The sequence below is a fragment of the Pongo abelii genome, chromosome 21 (assembly GCF_028885655.2).
Source record: "Pongo abelii isolate AG06213 chromosome 21, NHGRI_mPonAbe1-v2.0_pri, whole genome shotgun sequence".
Lineage (NCBI taxonomy): Eukaryota > Metazoa > Chordata > Mammalia > Primates > Hominidae > Pongo > Pongo abelii.
This window is the reverse complement of record NC_072006.2, coordinates 61,652,190-61,668,310: the sequence shown is the minus strand read 5'-3', so window position 1 is coordinate 61,668,310 and position 16,121 is coordinate 61,652,190. Positions and strand designations below refer to the sequence as shown.

The window sequence follows — 16,121 nt, the reverse complement described above, 5'->3', positions numbered from 1 at the left end:
CCCCCTCTGCCTGGCTTCTCAATTGTTCCCAGAGAGAGTGATGGACAAGACCTGCCTCTCCTCCAGTCCCTGAATCTTATTTAAGGCTCTTGCTTTGCTTCCCTGGCCTGGAGGCTGGCTCCTTGATGGAGTCTACCATGTGGGTTCGCTCATGGCCGTGTCTTTCTGCCCAGCATTTTGCTTGGCCCTGGGACTGGCCACATAATATCTGGGCCAGGTGCAAAATTAGTACGGGGCAGGGGGGACTTTGTTCATAGGTGATTCAGAACTGCATATGGTGACCCCAGAGTAGGAAACCAAGAGTAGGACCCCAGCTTAAGAGCTGGGGGGCCCTGTATGACTGTCCACATTGCAGGCGCCACAGCTCCCCCCCTGATATCCTGTGCTCCACGCTTGTCTGTTGAAGGAAGGAGTGAATGAATGGATGAAGAGCAGGTGTGTGTGGGGGGGGGTGGTTTGAGGGCCTTGCCTGGTGGGTGGGCAGAGGCCCCTCCCTGGCATGGGGCTCAGGACCTGTTCCATCCCACAGCCTGGGGCCTGTGTGTAAATGGCCAGGACCTGCAGGCTGGCATTTTTCTGCTCCTTCCCTGGCCTCTAGCCTCCCCTTTCTCCACCCATGTGGCCCCTCAGGCTGCCATCTAGTCCTAAAGTCCCCAAGTGAGACCCAGAGGGCCACTTGGCCAAACTACTTCTGCTCCAGAAAACTGTAGAAGACCATAATTCTCTTCCCCAGCTCTCCTGCTCCAGGAAGGACAGCCCCAAAGTGAGGCTTAGCCAGAGCCCCTCCCAGACAAGCGCCCCCCGTTCCCCAACCTCAGCCCTTCCCAGTTCATCCCAAAGGCCCTCTGGGGACCCACTCTCTCACCGAGCCCCAGGAGGGGAAGGAGACAGGATGAACTTTTACCCCGCTGCCCTCACTGCCACTCTGGGTGCGGTAATTCCCTTGAGATCCCACACCGGCAGAGGGACCGGTGGGTTCTGAGTGGTCTGGGGACTCCCTGTGACAGCATGCATGGCTTGGTATTGATTGAGGGATGAATGGAAGAGGAGAGACAGGAGAGGAGGCCGATGGGGAGGTCTCAGGCACAGACCCTTGGAGGGGAAGAGGATGCGAAGACCACCAGCTGGCTCCCCAGGCACTGACAAGGGGAGGGCTGATGGGAAGCCCTAATGGTGGGGCTGGGGTGTCTGGTCTCAGGCTGAGGAGTGGCTGGAAAGATACAGGGCCCCGAAGAGGAAGAGGTGGGAAGAATCCCCCCCACCCCCAGCTCACACGAAGTTCACTTATTCACTCAACAAATCGTGATTGCGCAGCTACAGTGGCTACCAGGCGCTGGGTTCAAGGCACTGTGGGTACCAGAGGTGCGGAGAAGATCGCTGATCCGGGCCCCAGTGCGCTGGTGTCTAGCGTGGGTAAGAAGGCAATAAAGAAGGCACGGAGTAACTCAAACACAATTCCAGACAACAAGAGAAAGTACAGGAAAGAAAACAAATGTGCGAGGAGCGAGGCGAGGAAACAACCTCAGCTTGGCAGGTCTTGGAGGTCTCTGGGAGGAGAAAGCAGCGTCTGATGGGGGCGGGAGGTGGTGAGCGGGGAGAGGTCCAGGCGGAGGGAATGGCGAGCGCAGAGACAAGCTGGCAACGGCTTCAGGGAGGCGCGGAGGGGTCAGCGTGGCTGGCTTAAAAGGATACAGGGACTGAGGGGCAAGATCGGCTCGAGGGTCACCGCTTCCAGGAAGCCTTCTATTTCCGCGCCGCCTCCGCGCTCCCCCAACTTTTCCCACCGCGGTCCGCAGCCCACCCGTCCCGCTCGGGCCGCCTTCCTGGTCCGGACCGCGAGTGCCGAGAGGGCAGGGCCGGCTCGGATTCCTCCAGCCGCATCCCCGTGACGTCCCGCCAGGCTCTAGGCACCCCGTGGGCACTCGATAAACATTTGTCGAGCGCTCTAGAGGGAATGAATGAACCCATTGGGCACAGCTGGGGGGAGGGCGGGGCCGAGGGCAGGTGGGAGGCCGCCGGCACGGGAGGGGCCCCTCGAAGCCCGTCCTTCTCCTCCTCCTCCTCCTCCTCCTCCGCCCAGGCCCCAGCGCGTACCACTCTGGCGCTCCCGAGGCGGCCTCTTGTGCGATTCAGGGCGCGCAAGGCTGGGAGAGCGCCCCGGGGCCCCTGCTATTCGCGCCAGAGGTTGGAAGAGGGTGGGTCGCCGCCGCCCGAGGGCGAGAGCGCCAGAAGAGGGGGAAGAAGGAGCGCTCGCCCGCCCGCCTGCCTCCTCGTTGCCTCCCCGGCGCTGGTTCTCTGGACTCCTAGGCTTGCTGGCTGCTCCTCCCACCCGCGCCCGCCTCCTCACTCGCCTTTTCGTTCGCCGGGGCTGCTTTCCAAGCCCTGCGGTGCGCCCGGGCGAGTGCGGGGCGAGGGGCCCGGGGCCGGCACCGAGCAGGGGGCGGGGGTCCGGGCAGAGCGCGGCCGGCCGGGGAGGGGCCATGTCTGGCGCGGGCGCAGCGGGGCCCGTCTGCAGCAAGTGACCGAGCGGCGCGGACGGCCGCCTGCCCCCTCTGCCACCTGGGGCGGTGCGGGCCCGGAGCCCGGGTAGTGTGTAGAGCCGGCGCGATGCACGTGCGCTCACTGCGCGCTGCGGCGCCGCACAGCTTCGTGGCGCTCTGGGCACCCCTGTTCCTGCTGCGCTCCGCCCTGGCCGACTTCAGCCTGGACAACGAGGTGCACTCGAGCTTCATCCACCGGCGCCTCCGCAGCCAGGAGCGGCGGGAGATGCAGCGCGAGATCCTCTCCATTTTGGGCTTGCCCCACCGCCCGCGCCCGCACCTCCAGGGCAAGCACAACTCGGCACCCATGTTCATGCTGGACCTGTACAACGCCATGGCGGTGGAGGAGGGCGGCGGGCCCGGCGGCCAGGGCTTCTCCTACCCCTACAAGGCCGTCTTCAGTACCCAGGGCCCCCCTCTGGCCAGCCTGCAAGATAGCCATTTCCTCACCGACGCCGACATGGTCATGAGCTTCGTCAACCTCGGTGAGTAAGGGCAGGCGAAGGTAGGCGTCTCCTTTCGGGGGCACTTTGAGACTGGGAGGGAGGGAGCCGCTTCTTCTATGCAGCCCGCCCAGCTTTCCGCTCCTGGCTGAAATCGCAGTGCCTGCCCGAGGGCCTCCCACCCACAGCCCTATGACTCCCAAGCTGTGTGCGCCCCCAGGTTGGGCGCGCTGGGCTCGGTGGGCCTGTAGGGGTTACTGGGAAGGAGGGATCCTCCGAAGTCCCCTCCATGTTACGTCGCCGGCTGCATCTCTGGAGCTGGAGGCAAGGGCAGTTCAAAGCGCGGGGCTCGGTCATGTGAGCTGTCCCGGGCCGGCGCGGCTCGCGCTACCTGGATGTAAAGGGCCCTTCCCGGCGAGGCTGCCTTCCCGCCCAGGCTGCCTTCCCGCCCTTCCTGGGCCCCTCTCAGCCCTGCCTGGCCCTGGCATCGCGGTCGTCGCACTCCCTTACCCGCCCTGTCAAGCCCTACCTGTCCCCTCGTGGTGCGCCCGCCTTAGCGTACCGCGCGCTCCGAGCGCCTTGGGGCCCCTCTCCGGGCCGCCGGATGCCCCATTCTCTCTTGGCTGGAGCTGGGGAAGAAACGGTGCCATTGCTAGTTTTCTTTCTTTATTTTTTTCTTTTTTCTTTTCTTTTCTGTTTTTTCTTTCTTTTTTCTTTTTTTTTTTTTTGAGTCGGAGTTTCACTCTTGTCGCCCAGTCTGTAGTGCAATGGCGCGATCTCTGCTTGCCGCAACCTCTGCCTCCCGGGTTCAAGCGATTCTCGTGCCTCAGGCTCCCGAGTAGCTGGGATTACAGGCATGCGCCACCACGCCTGGCTAATTTTGTATTTTTAGTAGAGACAGGGTTTCTCCATGTTGGTCAGGCTGGTCTCGAACTCCCGATCTCAGGTGATCCTCCCGCCTCAGCCTCCCAAAGTGCTGGGATTACAGGCGTGAGCCACTGTGCCCTGCAGCTAGTCTTCTATTTTAAATATTTAGTGGTAGGTCCCGGGCCAGCAGAATCTATTTTCAGCGTTTATCACGTGTGGCGCGCAAATCACAGGTTTTGGCGATTGTGTTGCGCGGGATCTCCGAGCTGACGCCGCGGGGGCGGCTGGGGGTCCCGGTTTCCGACTGGAGCCGCGACGACCCGGGCAACGCGAGCCTGGGGCTGCGGCGAGGGCCGGGGAGCTCCCCCTCCATCTGTGCGCGCACATTCTCCAGACTTGCTCAAACTAACCCCCCGGCAGCGCCAGCGCACTGCGGGACTGATGATCAAATATTTGGTTTCCGAGATAACACACCCAGATAGCGCTGTTTCCTGAGCCGCTTTCATTCTACTTGTGTAACTTGCTGCGAAAACCCGAACCAAGTCAAGACAGCAAACTCACGCCCACGGGCGCTGTGTCAACATGGAAATAATGATACTGAAGCCCCACGATGGGCACCTGGGGCGTGGACTGGGGGCGCGGGGGAAGCGCAGATCCGCCTTCATGCTTCCCCCTCCTGATAAGGTCCCTGGAGTTCCCGGGAGGCCATTGTCTGTACTTAATAATAACTAAATCCAACTAGTGAACCAAGCTTCAGCGAGCAAGGGGTGGGAGGTTTAGATGCCAAAATACCTTCAAGAAAGTTTAAATTATACTAAGCAGCCAGTTAAGAAGGAAGCAGCAACATATGACCTGATTTAGAACCATCTCCAAGATGTATGAGGTGGAAAGAAGCAAGGTGCAGATGAGTGGGCTGCATGTGTGCCTGTATATCATCGTGTCCTCCTGGAGGAAGACACCAGGAACTGGAGAGAGATTTTACTGGAGGGGTAGAGAGGCGGCGGCACAGCTGGGGCTTAGGGAGTGGGAGCTGGGGTCTGATTTTCGTTGTCTGCACTTCTGTATTTGTGATTTTTTTAAAAAACAATGTGTATTTATTAACTGTACCAAAAACTAAAGGAAAATTCCAAATACATACACATAAATAATGAACGCAGAGCTCTCTCGCCCTCCTGAAGCCTGGGGTTAGCCAGGGCCCTTTCTCTGGTGGGTACCCCGGACTCCCACTGAATATGCAGGTCCCAGTGGCTGCCTTCAGAGCCTGGCTGGGATCATTAAAAAGGTATTTGTAATCTCTGGCTTCTGTAGAAGGCCCTGCAAACCAAGAGCAAAAAAGCTGCCAGTGCTTATGGGCCGACAGTGTGGGCTAGGCCCCGGGGCTCCCTGTCCCCCAGAGAAAGACCAGGTTGCTCGGAGGGTGCCTCTGGGAACTTTGGTGCGGGCTATTTGCTCCCCCCATGGTGGCAGGAGCAAGCTGGAACTTGTTTGGGAAGGCCACAGCTGGGTGGTTTTCCTCCTCTGGCTGTACACACACCTTTCAATCCATTTCTTTCATCTTGAAAGGACAAAGACCGGCTTGTCTGAGCCTCTTAATCAGTCAGGCTGGCTTTGGGCTTTGTGGGACCCTGACTTTCTCAGGTCTAGCTTTCTGGGACATCACTCCAAATTAGATGGCAGAGTGGCTTTTAACAGAGCGCACTGACCTTGTTTTCTTTCTCTCTCTGTCCCTAAACTCGAGGTCGTTAGTTAGGTGAAGACCTGGGCTGCAGTTTGGCGAGACGCTTCCTGTAGATGCTTCTAATGTTGGCCTTTAATTTCTGCTAAGCAGCAGCACAGGAATAAATTGCCTGTCCCTTCTATTCTGTTGTAGCTTGGAATTTCTCCATAGGAGGGACTTGGGGTGGCAGTAGGGTTGGAGAGGGTTGGGGGGAGGTGTAGGAGACTTGTCTGGCCACTGAGTTTGCAGAGAGAACACTGCTATACTGTTTTTCCTTGGATTGCAAATCATGTTGATCTGTAGTATTCGAAGTTTTCTAAAGGTAAGTTTATTCTCACAATTTACATAAGAGTGAGAAAATATCACTTGGACATATCAAACTATTACTTATTATTATGGTGGGACTTTGGCGCGGGGGCGCATGGGTGAGGATCTTGGCAGCCTCTGCTGCCCCTTCCCCCTGTACTGCATAGCTCTGCTGTCTTGTAGGCAGGCGGCCTGCGTGCGCTGGGGGTGTGGGGGGGGGGACCCCTGCCTGAATTCTGAAGGCTTTTGCAGACCTGGTGCGTTTATTCTTCCCTCTGTCTGCCGCCAAACTGGTTTTTGTTCCTATAAGTCGTTCTTGGAATTCAAGTTTTTTGCCAGGCTGAGCGGGATCTAAACTAGAGGGGAAACTAGAGGGGAATTTACGACAAAACCAGGTGGTGGGAATGAGGACTAAAGGCTGCACCTTATGACAAAGCCCAGCCTGTACCATAAAGCCCCAGGCAATGTGAACTGAGCTGCCTGAGTGAGACTCCCATCTTCCCAGCCTGGGCCCCTTAAGTTCAATGGCAAGATTTGTAAACTGGTTTGGATTAACAACCCCAACTCCTCTGTGTAGACTTAATTTTGGAATTCAAAGCAGCTACCCTCTCTTAAATAATCCCCAGGCAATGGTGATTCTGCACACTGAATCTAGCCATAGCCCGTTACCATTCTTTCTTTGGGAAGATCCAGCGGCTCTGTTAGGAATCTTCTAAAGTAGCCGGCTGGCACTAGGGGAGCGGAAGTCATGTTTCTCTCTGGTCCAGGTAATGAAGGCATGAAATTTGTGTAATCTTTGAAGCTAAATTGAAAAGAAGAGAAAGTTGGAAACCTATCATTATTGGAGTCAGCCTATAAAAGCGGCTTTTGTTAATGTAGCTGAAGAGTAGGGAGAAGGCCGTGCAGTTTGATTTTTGCTTTATGCCATCTGGCTGTCCTTTTTGTTGACAAGTGTTTGGCATTAAGACCTCTCCCATTGCCCCTCAAGAGCAGGCCCTACCACTGTAGAGTATTAGAAAAAGATTCTGTTACAGTTTAAAAATTTCCTTCAGGGAGTGCTTCGCAAAGGGGAGCGTGGACTGCAGGCATTTGCAGCTGTAACCTGGCTTGTGTTAAAATTTGGAAGGGGCTGCTCCACATTCCAGCACTCGGAGCGCCGGCCCTCACTGGTGAGCAGCCAAAGGTTAATATAGATGTCACACAGCTCCCCCCTTCTTTCTTTCTTTCTGCAGAGCGCCTTTGCTATAGGAGTGTACCAACAGCTGTGTTTTTCGTAACCCTTTCAAAATCACTTCTTTTAAACCTCATTTTCCTGCTTATATAAATCAAAGATTTTCCTCCACTTTTCCCAAGCATGTATGTGACCCAGCTTTGAACTTTTTTCATTTTTTATGTATTTTCCTTCTGGAATCAAGGCAGGGTAAGGCTGAGCCCTGGATGCCAACTTGGGTGGCTGTTTTTGGTTCTGGTTCCAGGGTTGTCATTCGGTTGTGGAGCGGTCCCCATGGAAGGGGTAACAGAGATGGCCCACTTGCAAATCAGTTTCAGGGCAGCAAGGGGGATGATTCTCTGAATGCACAGACAGAAGAAACCACTTTTGAGATGCAGCCCTCTCAAGCTACGGTTTGGGGCTTTACCATGGCGTAGTAGGCTATCAAGCCTTTGCCGAGATAAACACAGCTGGTGCGTGATCCCCTGACCACCGGAATACCTGCGATGTGAGCGAATATCACATGTCTGCTGAACTCAGAGACAACTGATGACTTCATTCCAGGGAGAGTCCCATCTAAGTTGATTGATCACTCCTATCGCTTTAATATCTCCCCCTCATTTGGTAAGGTCATATTTGGCCCATTGCAAGAATCAGCATGTCCTAAGTCTCCCCCGTCTCCACCCTTCCCCGTCTGCCCATCCGTGTAACAGGCTGAATATTTTGAATGGGGAGCCCTTTGCACCATGCTTCTGGCCACATTAACTCTTTCACGCTCACTCTTCAGTCTTAGCGGGGGGGCTGTCGGCACACTGGTTTCTTGGCAAGCCACTGCAAGGCTTCGCCTTAATGCACTCTGGCACTGTCACCGGGGTTAGGGCACAGGCAGGGATGTGTGGGACCTGTCATGTTATTGTCAGAAGGAATGTGCGGATTAGCCTTTACAGCATCGTGGTGGGAGAGCACTGCAGCTGTGTACACTTATTATAAAAGATTTAAGTCCCACTGGTAAAATCAATATATTGAATTGCACAACCCTCTGCTTTTAATTAGTTTAAATCAAATGCTCCGGTGCCATTTTGCCTTCTCTCGCCTTCATGGCGTGAGGAAATACCAATATTTACATAGAAACTGTTAATTTGTGGTGAAAATGATAACACATTTAGCTTTACACACTCAAATTGCTCCAACTTGATGGATCCCAGATCAACGTGGAGTTGAGCTGAGGAGATGACGTCACCAGGAGCGGGGAGGAGACACCCGTGATGTCTGTTGCTTGGACCCTGGATTCCAGATGCAGGTGGACATGTGTGTAGAGGCAGTGCCTGGGGTTGCTGGTCCTTCAAGAAGAGAGCTGGTTCTTTCTATTGCAGGTCAGAAACAGTGAGATTTACCCACATCATCTAAAATCCTTTCTCGGAAGCATTCTTACAAAATTGCGAAGTGGGCACTTGCTCTTGGGTCATTTTGAGCCTGTTCTCACAGCATGCAAGGGTCATTTGTACTGGGCGGCTCAAGGCACAGTACTTTGTTTACTCCAGAGCTTCACATGCTTTTCTTTCCAATCCCTGTAACGGTTTATAGAGGAAGGGGGTTTGTTCACTGCAAATGATCCCATGTACGACCGTGGCTATTATGTGAGCCGTTTGGTATTAGCTGTGTGTTCAAGCTGGGATTGAATTCCGGGTTTTGCAGCAAATGGCATCTGACAAATAATATTTGACAAAAAATGTGACTTGGTATTTCTTAACATGGAACAGATAGTTCATTTAAAGCTTCCCCGGCAAAAAAAAATTGCTCAAACCCAAACTGAAACAGCAATGCCAGGGAATACCAGGACTGCTGCTGTGTATTTTTTCCCTCTCCAAAGTAGAGTGTTTATGATTTGGGGGGATATTAGAGTGCATGAAGTTTGACACTTACTTATGCGAAACTCAGGCAAGCATGTGCAATACCGCCTTTTCAACATTTGTGTCGGAAGGCATTGTGGGGAGCCGCGCAAAGCCTGTGCTGATCCGCGTGGAGTGGATTGAATTAATGACAACTCCGAGAGCACCAGCTTTAGGGTAATTGCTTTATTGTTTTGGAGCCAGGGTGCTTATAATCCGGTTCCTGTGCAAACATGTTGAACGTGTGTTAATGCATTTCCAAACCAGAGCCTCTCACACAACCCTGCTTTTCATTAATTGATGTCGGTAGCATGGTACAGTATTTCAAAGGGCTGGCCAAGTATAAACTGTGTTTCCAATTTCCTTCCTTTCCTGTGTTTGGAATGCCAATGTTAATTTGTTCCCATGCAGGAGCGGGGGCTGCCAACCGCGGCTTTCTATAAAGGGCTTCACAGTGAAGGCTTCCAGCCCTCGCTGATGCTTGGGGCTGCCTGGCCAAGTCTCCTGACACTTTGCAGCTAATCCTGGGTGATATATGGAGTGGGGGGTTGGGGGCTTCACTGCCGTGTAACGGAAGTTCTCGGTGACAGCAGTGGGTGTGACTTGGCAAGGGAGATTGGAACGGCATCCACAGTGATTCTCTGTAGACACAGCCTAAACCTATGTGTCTGTTTCCACTATGACTGCATATTAGCTGTGTGACCTTGGGCAAGTTACTTAACATCTCTGCATTTGTGTCCTCATTTTATAAAGGCTGCAAGAGAATCTCTTCCTCAACAGATTCTGAAGAAACAGAAATCATATCACCCATGTGCAGAGGCCCTCACCTAGTAGGTGTAAAATAAATGGTAGCTCTTGTTTTTATTGTGTTGGCCAGATGAAGATTTACATTGGTATATTAGTCCAAATTTCAGTTTTTAAGTACTTAATCTTAAAATACTGAGATTAAACTGCCCCTGTTATTTTAAGTGTCAAGAAAATGGTCCCCAGAGTGTGAATATGTGCGCGCCCCCCTTTCAGAGATCAATGGAATTTGAATGAACGCACCAAACTTATTTGAGGATGAATAGAGTCTAAGGCTGAATCTTTCCCCCAATTTTAGCATCTATGATTATTTAATGATTTTACTACTTGGGAAACTGGAACTCAGTGAGAGGGTATACCGGAACTCTCTGTAGTGCCTTTGCAACTTTGAATTAAAAATTAATTTCAAAATAAAATGTTTCATTTAAAAAATTGCATTACTGAAGTATTTCTTCCCAATCCTTTCTGGAAGACGGTCAAAGTACAAATTGTCTTTTCCTTCAAGGGAGTGACAAGCCCAAAGCATTCATTAACAGAACTGCACAACTTCCCCACTTTTTATTGGAGCAGGTGCAAGGCTGCCCAAGGCTCCCGCAGCTGGGGTTAGGCTGCAACAACAAAGCCCTGTGTGGATTCAGTGTGTTTAGAAGCCTCTAGAGACCAGAGGACGAAAGAGAATGGCTCCAGGGCCAGATACCGAGGGGTGGCATTTCCCATTCAAGACTTTCCGTAAATTCCCTTCAGCTCTTTATACTGTTTGAAAAATCCGACTTACCAAGTATTAGGTTTCCCTGCATCTCTGAGGTCACATGTTCTATCACATCTTTATCTCCCTGGAGTAGCTTTCAAGTTTCAATCTTTTGTTGCCTGGCTTAATTAAATTTGGCCGCGAATAAAAACTTGCACCATTTCCAAAATCGAGGACTTGCGTGTTTCTAAGCATTGGGTTTAGGCCTGCCCTGTCTTGTGCTTCCAGCCTCTCTTCTGCTTTCATGTAGTTTGGACTACATAAAAAAAAGAAAAAGCTAAGCTCTTAGCATGACAGTTGGCATATAATCGTCCAAGTGCTCATCCCCCTGGCAACTTACACACACAAAGGCAGGCAAGTTTTTTTTTTTTGTGGCTTGTGTTTTGGCCTTCAATAAAGGATACTTTTCCTGTTTTTTTTCAGACAGCCTTATTCTCCTGCCCATGCACAGCCTTGCAGAATTCTCATGGCATAGAAGGTGCACAGATATTGGTTGTTTCTGTGCACGTATGGCATGAAGACATTCTAAGCAGTCTCTTCTAAATGCTTTTGATCTCCAATTCCCACTACTACCTTTTCGGGTACATACCCTAAATATTAATAAGTTGTATAACTACTGCAGGATAGCTAGGATAGCTTGTGCTTCATAAAGCATAGACAAAAATAGAAATTTAAGTAGGAGACACTAAAGCTAAAAGCAATACAAAATTTTGGTGTTTGTTAATTAATACAAATTTTAACTAATGAATCATTTTAATTTTAATTGTTAACACAATTTTAATTAACAATATACATTTAATTAAAAATTAAATTTTAATATAATTTAATTAAGTTTGCAGTCACGAAAATTTGCAGTGCAATGGACTGTTCTTTGATGTTTTCAAAATCATGATTTAACAGTTTAGGATCACTGATCTAAAGGCCTGGTCCCAAATTTCGATGACCCTTCATCTGGTCAGTATAAATGAAGTTATTGTGTGTGAAGAAACTCACAATCTTGGTGCATTAAAAATTCCAGAAGTTTGTTTTTCATTTGTATCACGTTATAGCTCTATCGTGGGTTCAGGGTGGAGGCGTGGTGGAGTTCTGCACATTGGTGGCAGCAGAGTCCCTGGGAGAGGCTGAGGTCCTCAGAATGTCACGAATAAGGTGCCAGAAGGAAAGACAATGTGAACTGTGCGTTGACTTTTAATATTTCTACCTGGAAGTGACTTTCTAACTTCAAAAATTTCTGTTTTTGTCTGTTTTATGAAGTACAAATGATCCTAACTAGTAGTTATACAACTTATTTCTTTTTTTCTTTCTTTTTTTTTTTAGATGGAGTTTCGCTCTTGTTGCCCAGGCTGGAGTGCAGTGGTGTGATCTTGGCTCACTGCAACCTCCGCCTTCCGGGTTTAAGCGATTCTCCTGCCTCAGCCTCCCAAGTTGCTAGGATTATAGGTGCCCGCCACCACGCCCGGCTAATTTTTGTTATTTTTGTTATTTTTTATTTTTAGTAGAAATGGAGTTTTGCCATGTTGGCCAGGCTGGTCTCAAACTCCTGACCTCAGGTTTTATCCACCTGTCTTGGCCTCCCAAAGTGCTGGGATTACAGGCGTGAGCCACCTTGCCCGGCCACAACTTATTTCTATTTAGGGTATGTACCCCAAAATTTACTCATCCACCTGAAAGAGCTTCTGCTCACATTTTATGGGTCTAAGCGAGCCATGCGGCCAAACCTGACCCAAGGTTGGCAAGGAGATGACGATACCACTGCTTGCTCAGAAAGGCAAAGCACCAGAGAGTGTCCAGGAAATGGCACAGATGACACCACGCTATCTTGACTGAAGCATGTCTCACAAGATTCAAAGACAGAAATGTGAGAAGTAAGTTGTGGGGTGCGTTACTGAAACCAGAGCTTCATTTTTCAACCCCACCTGTCAATTATGCAGATATTTTTGTTGAAGCTAGTGAACTCCCATGATTGTCAGTTGGAATTTGCTCAACAGTCATAGTTGTAATATATCTTTCCCTGACTCCCAATGGGTTCCTCTTGCCTCCTCCCCTTTTGCGCTCCATTTTGGAGACTGATGTTCTGGAGGCTTCCATCTCACTGAAGTACTCAATTGGTTCAACAAGAATAACATCTCTTTCCATTCCCACTTGTAAAGTGACTTCCCTGTTTATGACTTGTCTTTCAGCAAAGGCAAGCTTCAGCTTTTGTCCGGTTCACTATCTAGAGAATTAAGGAGCATTACTCTGCTCCTGGCTAATGAGGTAACTGCTGGTGTTTCCCCGGAAGGTGCAGGTTATCACTTCGCCATGAAATATTGTCCACAATGGAAGAGCTGCTTGCTTTCTCTCCTGGGCCTTAGAGACATTCCTTTTTCTTTCTTTCTTTCTTTTTTTTTTTTTTTTTGAGATGGAGTCTCTCGCTATCCCCCAGGCTGGAGTGTAGTGGCATGATCTCCGCTCGCTGCAACCTCCACCTCCCGGGTTCAAGCAATTCTCCTGCCTCAGCCTTCTGAGTAGCAGGGATTACAGGCTCCCACAACCACGCCCGGCTAATTTTTGTATTTTTAGTAGAGACGGTGTTTCACCATGTTGGCCAGGCTGGTCTTAAACTCCTGACCTCAAGTGATCCACCTGCCTCAGCCTCCCAAGGTGTTAAGATTACAGGCGTGAGCCACAGCAAATGGCCCCTTAGAGACATTTCTCAGTCCAGGCAGGATCTTGCATGGCTGAATCTAGACATTAAATTCAGAGACCCCTTCATCATCTAAATGCATCACTGAAATGGATTGTAGACCTCAGAGGGCTAAGATCTTTCTGTGTAGCAGCAATGGATTCAGAGTAGTCATCTTTATGGGGCCCTCATGCAGTTCTCTCAGTATTCTGCAGGGTAAGCAGTGTCATTTCCATTTTAGAGAGGAGGATGCTGAAGGGGCCCAAACATGCACAGCTAGGAAGTATGGGGCCGATGTGTCTGTCCAGCTCTTGCTGGGTGCAGAGCTGCCCATTCTTTCCTCCTGAACCTGTGGGGTATCGAATAGGTAGCGGGGAGCGTGGAGGAGATGATGTTGAGACCATTAAAACAGAAGCCGAGCCCATGGCCTTGACTCTGTGGTCCCGTGTTCTGATGAGTGACATAGAGATAAGCAGGCACACACCTTTCCCTTCTGTTATCCACCCTGCTTGTGATACCTCCCGTCTCCTCGGTCTTTATGGTTTAAAAATAATTGTCAGGGCATAGGGCCCTGAGTGCCTGTGGAGGGCACCTACATGTACCCCATACCCCCTCCATGGGGAAATTCCATAGCCAGCCAAGGATTGGTATTTTAATAGCAATTCCTCAAGATGCTATATAAAAAAGACCACAGAAACAGTTTTTTCCGTATATCCCAGCATGCCTTTGTGTATGGTCTGTAATATTGTAAAGTCCCCAAAATCAAAATGTGCATGAACAGGGGATTCGAGAGAGAAGCAGGTGTAGCTCTGGGAGGGGATATGCAATAGTCGCCCCAGCGCAGGGACTTCTTTTTTTTTTTTTTTTACTGTATCAATGTAGACGGGAAACAATGTCAGAAGGAGAAAGCAAGTAGCTGAAGGATGTTTAGGATGTAACCATTTGTTAATTACACACATAGGCACCCCCGCCCCAACCTCCCACACAAGGGCATCAACTCATAAATTTATTGTTAGTGGGTTCATACACATTGCAGTAATACCACGGACACATGGGCAGGAAGGACTCCCTACCTTCAGGGTGAGAGCTGCCCCTGGGGAGGAGGGAAAGGATAGTTTCGATGAGAGTTTCAAATAAATCTCACCTATTTCTGTCAAGTTTTCTGTCTTTTAATAAGAAGAAACCAAAAGAGGCTGGGCGCGGTGGCTCACGCCTGTAATCCCAGCACTTTGGGAGGCTGAGGTGGGTGGATCACCTCGGGTCAGGAGTTCGAGAGCAGCCTGGCCAACATGGTGAAACCCCGTTTCTACTAAAAATACAAAAATTAGTGGGGTGTGGTGGTACACACCTTTAGTCCCAGCTACTTGGGAGGCCGAGGCAAGAGAATCACTTGAACCCGGGAGGCAGAGGTTGCAGTAAGCTGAGATCACGTCACTGTACTCCAGCCTGGGTGACAGAGGAGCAACTCTGTCTCAAAAAAAAAAAAAAAAAAAAAAAAAAGAAAGAAAGAAAGAAAGAAACCAAAAGAAAATACAATGTGGTGTCCTGGACTGGATCTTAGACCAGAACAAGGACATCTGTGGAAACACTGGTACAGTCTGAAACAAATCTGGAGTCAAGTTGACAGTTACACAGCAATGTGAATATCTCAGTTTTGTCAAATGCCCTGTGGTTGTGGAAGATGTTCACCCTGGGAGGACTGGGTGAAGGGCACTCAAGTATTCTCTGTACCAGCTTTGCAATGTTCTTATAAGGTTATTCTAAAATAAAAAGTTTATTTATTTATTTTTTTAAAGGAAGCAACTATGATGCTACCTCTCATCATTTCTCTGTTATGGGTGCATGGATGTCCACGAGCTCAGCCACCAGCTGCTCTTTGTGGTGGTCCTGCCATTTCCAAGGCTGGGGGCAGGAGAGCCAGTCCTAGAGCCTGTTCAGTATGGTGCCCTGAAGGCCAATAACGAATCAATCTATGGACCCATTAACACGACAGGGACTCAGCAAGTAAAAGAAAAACCCACAGGACAGTGCCCTGAGAACTTTAAAACTCTCTTCTCCTCATTCATAAGGTGCCCGATATAAAGCAGCTGTTAGTTTATGCTCAAGAAAGAGGGAGTAGGGTGGGAGGAGATCTAAAAGATCTTTCGATTTTCTTCTTGGTCCTGAATTTTGTAAAATGCCCCCTACTCCATTCCCCAATCTTCCCCCTTCTCAAGTTTCAGTTTTTGGCTGACTTGACCTAACATTTCTTGAGAGAGAAGCCCTTAAAAATGGCAGCAGGGCCTCAGAACCTTCCAGGCTAGTAAATGTTTATGGGATGGAGGCACTGGTTGGTCATTTCCTTTAGGAGGAAACAATAAATGAAGCTACTTGCCTTATGCCTACTCAGACCCTGAGCTCCTAATTATCTTAATATACTGGCGGGAAGTGGGGATGGAAGGGGGTGGGGACCCAGAAATCTCTGCGCCTCTGAAACTTGGAAGTGCCCTTTTTAGTACGTTTAGTGTGCAGTTTCTCAGCCTGGGCACGACTGGTGTGTTTAACCAGATCGTCCTCTGCTAGGAGCTGTCCTGTGTATTATAGGATGTTTAGCAGCATTCCTAGCCCTTCCCCCAGGATCTGACAACCAAATGTATCTCCAGACATTGCTAACTGTACCCTGGGGGGCAAAGTTGCCCCCAGTTGAGAACCACTGGTTTAGGGTAACTTGCCTCAACCTTGGGAATTCATCTGGGAGCCTTAGCCTCAAACCCATTGACCCACAGTGGTAAGTGGGAAAAACAGCATTTCTAGATGGACGGGTTATTTTCTGGCTGAAAGGAGTACAGATTGCAATCAAAACTCGAGCCTTCTCCTGGGAACACAGCTCTACCTGGCTTTGAAACACCCTGGAGACTGAAATGGAGCTCAAGTCTCTAACGAGCAACCATTG

At 50.2% G+C, this 16,121-nt stretch overlaps 1 protein-coding gene across 2 annotated transcripts in view; it reads left to right on the top strand.

Annotated features, from left to right (window-relative positions):
- Positions 1-2,061: 2,061 nt before the first annotated feature.
- Positions 2,062-16,121, top strand: part of BMP7 (bone morphogenetic protein 7) — a 97,434-nt gene continuing 83,374 nt past the window's right edge. The window contains exon 1 of one of the 2 annotated variants that reach the window (XM_024239121.3): positions 2,062-3,025. In XM_024239121.3, the coding sequence (XP_024094889.1) occupies positions 2,608-3,025 (418 nt within the window). In that variant the 5' untranslated portion in view covers positions 2,062-2,607. The remainder of the gene's footprint in view (positions 3,026-16,121) is intronic. The other variant, XM_054541888.2, reaches the window with a different exon arrangement.